The sequence below is a fragment of the Thalia democratica genome, unplaced genomic scaffold, assembly GCF_965202585.1.
Source record: "Thalia democratica unplaced genomic scaffold, ktThaDemo2.hap1.1 HAP1_SCAFFOLD_1192, whole genome shotgun sequence".
Lineage (NCBI taxonomy): Eukaryota > Metazoa > Chordata > Thaliacea > Salpida > Salpidae > Thalia > Thalia democratica.
In genome coordinates, this window is record NW_028140093.1 from 1 (window position 1) to 7,545 (window position 7,545).

General features: G+C 24.7%; 1 protein-coding gene across 1 annotated transcript; it reads right to left on the reverse strand.

The window, feature by feature from the left end:
* Positions 1 to 471: 471 nt before the first annotated feature.
* Positions 472 to 4,751, reverse strand: LOC145848012 (putative ATP-dependent DNA helicase Q1; the record flags this gene model as incomplete). Its single annotated transcript, XM_082953791.1, has 4 exons — positions 4,541 to 4,751; positions 3,959 to 4,189; positions 1,231 to 1,413; positions 472 to 578 (listed from the first exon to the last, which is right to left on the reverse strand). Coding segments are annotated over exons 1-4 (588 nt in total), but the record flags the coding sequence as incomplete, so codon positions are not given.
* Positions 4,752 to 7,545: the final 2,794 nt, after the last annotated feature.

Genomic DNA, 7,545 nt, shown 5'->3' on the forward strand with positions numbered 1-7,545 from the left:
TATAAATAAGTTTTTTTCAAGCTGATATTTTGACTCTTTAGTAATATTATATTACTTCCTCAAATGGTCTCTAGTATGTCAACGATTTCGAATGTCATTTTTTAGTCTTGATCTTTTACTTGTAAATAAAATAAATATTTTCTAAAAGTTTATCAATTTTTGGTAGACGACTTTCTGTTTGCTGAAAAATAAACATTGAAAGTACTTTAAACCAAAATACAAGCTAAGCCAAAAACTTACAGATGTTTTGTCATACTTTTGTATTTTTACGTGACTGTTAGGTTTATAATATAATTATAAATTTATTCAAAATATTACACACTACCTTGTACAAGGAACATTCTGAATTACTGATAAAAATTTATTAAGAAAATTTGTATTAGAGTAAAAACTAATCGTTTCCCATTTCTTAGTAAGTATAATAACTAGTTTCTTTAACATTTAAAGTTATTATAAAGCTATCAAACAAACCACAGGAGTAGCAGCATGAATCATTCTAGCATTAATACCATATTTTCTTAAATTTTCCACTTGATCTTCCATTAGAGATATTAAAGGAACAACAACCACAGTTATACCTGATTAGTTTTAATATAAAGCTCTATCACATTTAAAAATTTATGCAAAAATAAATGTTAAAAAAACACTATTTATTTAAGATTTGTACACAAAAGTTTACAATTTAGCCTGACATGCCCTGATTTAAACCAAAATAATTCATAACTCTTACTGATTGGCACCTAGTTTGGCTTCAACTATATGAAACGACGTATTCAATTATTAATAGAACTTTTTAGTACATTTTTAATTACAGTATTGACCAGATTTAGCCTAAATCGTACGAATCCTGTTATATAAAAAACTTTAAAGCCTACTAGGTAAAAATAAAATAAATTTGATTAAAACATTTCAGAAGATTTATTTTTGTTTTTATATTTAAAAAGTAATCGAAAATATTTGATTTTAAATTAGTAACAAATAATGGATTACGAAATTGTACTTACTTTAACAATTTTTTATTTTACAAATTAAACAACAACAAATTTTTACCAACCTTTTTTAACTCTAAAAATTAAAATAAATAAAATTAAAATTTTAAGAAACTTATATTTGTTTTAGTGTATAAATGCTTTTAAAACGTAGAAACATTTTGGAGATTAAGTACTTAGTTGTATTTAGTGTACAAAATAAACTTTATAAGTTTAATATTCTAATAGAAAATAACTTAACCAGATGATAACAATGCCGGTAGTTGAAAACATAAAGACTTTCCGCCTCCAGTTGACATTACAATAAGAACATCACTGTTGTCCATAGTGGCATTGCATGCTTGTAATTGTTGTGTAGTTCTAAACGATTCAAACTTAAAAACTGATTTTAAAGTTTTCTTCATCATTTCACTCCACGGATAATCTAATTTGTTTTAATATTATTTTTTCTAAGCAATAATTTGTTTTTTTGCCAAATCAAAATTAACAAATTTAAATGTGCTTAAAAAATGTTATATTAGATTTAATAGTAATCGTAACTAATATTTTCTATGTCTTAACTACTGTATGTTTCGATTATAATTATACATACTATTGGCAGAAATCTATGTTTATTTCCAACTTTATTTCAATTTAAATGCAGTTTTTTTGATACGAATTTAATACTGGTACAACTATTTAATGAACTGACAACTCTTTTCTAAAACTTAAAAAGGTTAAAGTTTTTTTTTAATAATTAATCTACTTATACTACGCTAAAATAATTCAAGGATAATCTAAATTAAGTAGAAAAAAAACATTTTTAAAAAGATAGGTTTGCATTGGAGTGTTTCTTTTTGACATCTTTGATACTTTTCTACGATTATAACTTTTAAATGTGTTTACAGAATAGTTCATTGTTATAACTTTTACCCAAAAGAAGTATTTGATAATTGTTTGTTAAACTATTTATTGTAAAAGAACCTTAATTATTTACACACTAAATTTTAAAACTTAAAATGTTTATGACAACTTAACTTGTTATCTTCAGATAATGTGTTGCATGTTTATATAGAAATATATTTTGTATAGAATTTTATTTATTACTACTGCTTATAAGTAGAAATTTAAATATTTTAATCAAATTGAATACCTATAAGTTTTCGAATCAATGGGAAACTAATTTTCAAATTTAAGTCATTTTAAAGACTTTCCCAAAGACATTCACACACAAATTTCCGTTAATTATTCCACTTTTTTTTTAATATGTCATGATGCTACTCAGCATACTTTAAATACAATGCTGAATCTTCTTAATCATTTTAAATTTGTTTTACACACTCAAGCAAATAATTAATATTACATATCAAAGAAATCTAATACAAATCAAAGTTTTATTGTAAATAATATCTTCAGCAATATTTAAGTTGTATTCAGATAAAGTTTTATTTTAACAAAAATCTCAGAATGCAAAATAATTTTTTACAAATTTTCCCTTAAATAAAAAAAATAATTATCTCTTTTAAACCCAGTTGAGAACTCTAAATGTTGCACTTTTATAACCAAAAGTATGGAAATGGATAAAATAAATGAATTTAAACAGTACCCATTCAGGTTTGCCACTTTTTGAGTCATAAAAACCGTTAAAATCTTTTTTAAATCCCTAAAAAGTTTTTTTTTAATTAAAGATTTAATAATCATAAAAAATAAACATAGTATCAACTTATGAATATATATTTAAGTAAAAGTTGGCTAAATGTCTGCATTTAATTAATAATTAATAAATTGGAAATTGTTTAGCTAACTTAATTCAATTATTAACTCTAACATGTTCATTGGTTGGCAGAGTATGGCCATTAGGCTGGATCTAGCTTACTCTGGGGTGCAACGTACGTTTTAGCTCGAAAACATTTGTGCAAAAATTTAGCATATTCATAATAAGTTTAGCTTATTCATAATAAATCAGAGTTGTCTAAGGTTTTAGTAGATTTATTCTAGGTTTTCTGTTAATTTTTTTAGGTTTTTAAAAAACAATTTTTTTTCGTCCATTTTTGATAAAATTAATCTTGAGGTAAAAAAATTTGACTTAAATAGAATAACAAACTAAAAAGATACTGCAAAGCTTCTTTAAATGTGTTTTTTTTTTAATAAAAAACTTTAAATGAAACAAGTTTTTTTCTTTAAAATAGATAACTTATACCAGATCAAATTTCGTTACTTTAAATGTAAAAACAGTTTAAAACTCCAGGTTTTTCCAATTTTTTTACAAATTCCAGGTTTTCTAAGATCTCATGTTTTTTGACATCTCTGATAAATTTTATTTTGAAATGTGCTATCAATTTAATTTTCCATACACATGAGTACTCAAAATTGGCTATTTTAATACAATTTTGTGATTTAAGACTTCAAAAAAATTATTCAAAATTTTTTAAAGTTACGCGACCTGCCAAGATTTATTTTGTTATATGAACGGACCGCAAAAGACTTTTTTATAGATCTCGCCCTTTGACTAGAAAAGATTCCGACCCCTTGATAAATGAATGACAAAAACAGTTTCAAATTGTAGTTTAATTGAAAGTTTTGAATAATTTTGTAAACTGGTTCCAGATACGATCCGGCCAGATCTTAGTTTCGAAAGTAGATACGGTTCCGGCCGGATCCTAATTTTTTGGATTCGGTAGATCACTACTTTAAATCTTATTTTATTACGATACAATATCTTAAACGTAATTTATAAATTTAAAACTCAGTATACAATTTTAAATTCATTTAACTTATTAAAAAGAACATAAGTTTATATCAAAATGTTTGTATAACTATTAATAAATTTACATTGAATAAGTTTTGCTTATTTATATTAAGCTGCAAATATTATCTGAAAACTAACAAAAAACTCTCCTACAGTACGTGGAAATATAAATGTTTTAATAAAAAATTGTTAAGCTTTAATACCTTTACAGCATTTATATTTTAATGATACAAAAATTTACCTTCGGTAGAATACTTTTTAATTTTAAAATCAGAATATTTATTATCCGTTAGTAAAGGATCGTGTATAAGTAAAGATGACTGATATTTTAGATTATTATGTTGAAGCTGTTTTTCAATCTGGTATTTTTCTAACTCTGCTCTTTTTCTTTCAGCTAAAATTGCTTTTGTCTCTTGGTCAAACTCACAAATTTTGTTTGTAACTTCTCGCCATTTGTAAACTAATTTCAAGTCTGTAAAAACAATTATACTATTTTTTATCAACTATAACTACAAATTATTTATGTTGCTAAGCTTTTTTTAATTTTTTTTTGCCGTGACAAAAAGCTTGTAAGCCACAAGTTTAGAGCAAAAAAGTTCTTGATAACGGATATTAAAAATAGTTGTTAAGTCACAAGACTTTTATATCTTTTAAAAAGTCTGTTTTAGACATAAACACTACTCAAGTATTTCTAGATATTTTAATAATCAGCATATTATAAACTTAAATAGTTATACAATTTTTATTAAATATACAATGCACAATAAACAAAATAATAACAATAATACGTTTAAAATATTAAAGATCTTTAAAGCAAACTTACTACTTTCAGAAGAAAAACTTTCTTTATTCCATGACATTTCTTTTGTAACGTCAACAATGTTTCTCATCTCCTTTTTATTAATTACACTGCCTAAAGAAGCTTCATTTACAGAAATTTTTTTAGCTCCGGTAAAATTTGGTCTTTGATTTTTACATCCAGTAGAGTTAGATAAGCGTTTAAAAAGTTTTTCTACTTTAAGCAATCCAGTTTTACTTAACATTACAAAAATCTACAATTGATTCACTTCAGCAAAATCAAATTATTAAAAGACAATTTTTAAAATAGAACAGATTTTTAATTTTATAAAAAAAACAAATACATAGTTGTTGATAAAATCATTTGAGAGTTACGTTTTAAGAAAATAATAATAAACATTATTTAAGAAGTATATACCTTTTTTTAGAACAACCCGTAGAGATATTCAATTAAAAATTAAATGGCACATCATAACAAAAATACTAATCTCAAAAGAATTTATGATCATACTTTAGGAAAATCTATTCTACTTTAAGATACCATTTCCAATATAAAACATATATTCAGAAATCAATCAGCTTTTATTTATTTTACACTACAGTTTTTGACCTGAAAAACTATAGGCTAGGATTTTTTCAAAGAAATTAAAAAAACTCATGGCCCCCTCCCGACAATATTTCTCAAAAAACTAAACTTAAATAAGTTTTAGACTTATTTTTTGCTTTTAATCACTAACTTCAGAATACCTAGCGTAAGTTATCATTTATGGCTTCATGGCCTCTTAGATTTCTGAAATGACTCCCAAGGGGAGGGGGGGGGGGCGATATTACCTATTTTGGGAAACCCTGCTATATGTCTTTATCAAGTTATAAAATGAATATTAAATTACTTATAGAGTAAAAAGTTTGAAATTAGTTTAAGGTATTATTTTGTGTACAAATAAAGTTTAAACAAATGCAAAACTTTAACTTGGATATAGTAAACGAAAATTAATTAAATTTGTAGGAGTACGATCTTACTTAACTTTTCTTTAGTACATATAAGTTAAAATATTTTATACTCATCACATAAACTTTAACTTTTTTTTTTACTTTACTCAGTCATTATTTTTTAATTTATTTTTTCATTTGGTAAAAGGAATATGGTATACTAACAATTCCCACCCGCGCACAATTCCCACCCAGACGATTGCCACACAATCAGTTTCCACCCTAATCAACTGCGACCCGATCAATTGCAACTCGAATCAATTTCCTTTAGATCAGCTCCAACTCGAACCGATTCCCTAACGATTAATTCCAACCCAAGTTGTTCATCACTTTTGCACAAAGCGAGTATCCACTTTTGCATGATGCCACTTTTTAACAAGTCGTCACTTTTGCAGTTTTTAATTATATTAATATAGAACTATAACTTAAATAAATTAAACCAAGTTATTAAATTTTAATTTCATAAACCTTAAAAAATTCAAAAAAACTTAAGTTTTACTTTAATTTTTATTATAAAAAAACTTCTACTTATTTACTTTAAAATATATCAGAATCAAAACAAACTTAACCTAAAACTTAACTTTAAAAAAATTTATAGCTTATCAATTTTTTTTAAGTAAGATAACAAAAAAAAAAATCATAGCTTTTTGATAGAATTTAAACTTTAGATGACTTTGACTTGGTCTGAAATCTCAGATACAAAACAAAATACATAGACGCACAAAAACATGCACGTACCAGGATTTTTGACAATGACGTTAAATTATATTATTTTAAGTTTAATTTTATAAATTTCAAGAGTCTAACATTGATATTAGTCTTTTCTAATTAAAAACTTTTTTTTGTAAACAACAGTTTGATAGTTTTACTTATAGTTAGTTTAACAGTATAGTAGTTTTATTACTCTTAATTTAAAATAATTTTTAACTTTTTATTAAAACTTAATAAACTGCTTAAACTTGTAGGTTAATGCACTTAAAAATTTTTTTAGATTTAATTTGAAACTAGTAGTACATGTTAGTATTTTAACATAAAAGTAACGTTTAGTCTAAAAAATATTTTAAAATATTTTAGTTTATAACTGTTTGCCCAGTATCATGTGCAGGTACAGATTTAAACGATAAATTAAGTAAGTTATTTTACCTGGTATTATAAAATTAATGATTGTCAAAGTAAAAAAAAATAAAAGCTAGTCCAAAATAAACAAAACTTAAACTTAATAATTTGTTCTTTTAATCGTCTGTATTTTTATAATAATTAATTTCAATATATGTTTTTACCAAAATCAAATTAGTTTTCAATTAGCCTTTAGTTATATTTATTTTTATTTTTATTTACTTTCAAGTTTAGTTTTACATTAATACGTTATTGATTTGTAAACAGGTGAGAATTATTTTTTATACTATTTTAGTTTAAATCTATTTTTTTATAAATGTATATAGATAAATTTCGGTAACTTAGTTTGATCAAATTTTCAAAAAAAGTCAGCCGTGAAAAAGTGAAGACTGGCGCAAAATATGGCACCTGTGAAACATTGATGCTATTGCAAACAGAACGCTTTTTGCAAAAGTGTAGTCATAAAAAACGTGATAACTTGTGGAAAATAAACACCTATGCAAAACTGACACAATGAAAAAATGACTCTCCGTGCGAAAGTGATACTGTGTAAAAGTGACGTGCAAAACTGATTGGATGGGAACTGATCGGGTGGGAATTGATTCGGATAGGATCTGATTCGGGTGGGAATTGTGCGCGGGTTGGAACTGAGCTATTCCCAGGAAATAAAGTTTTTATTTATTGAAAATTTTTGTGTCAAATAAAAATTGAAAATAAAAGGAAAATGAGCAATACCTGCTGATATATTTTATTTTACAACGGTATCTTGAAAACTTAAATTAATAAGCCTTTATTATGTATTATTACTTTAAGAAGTTTTAAAAAAGGTACTTATAACACGAAATTAAAACACGTTGTAGTATATAAAAAATCTAAAAGCTATATTGTTAAGTTTTGTATAATAAATATAAAATCAGTGTCAGT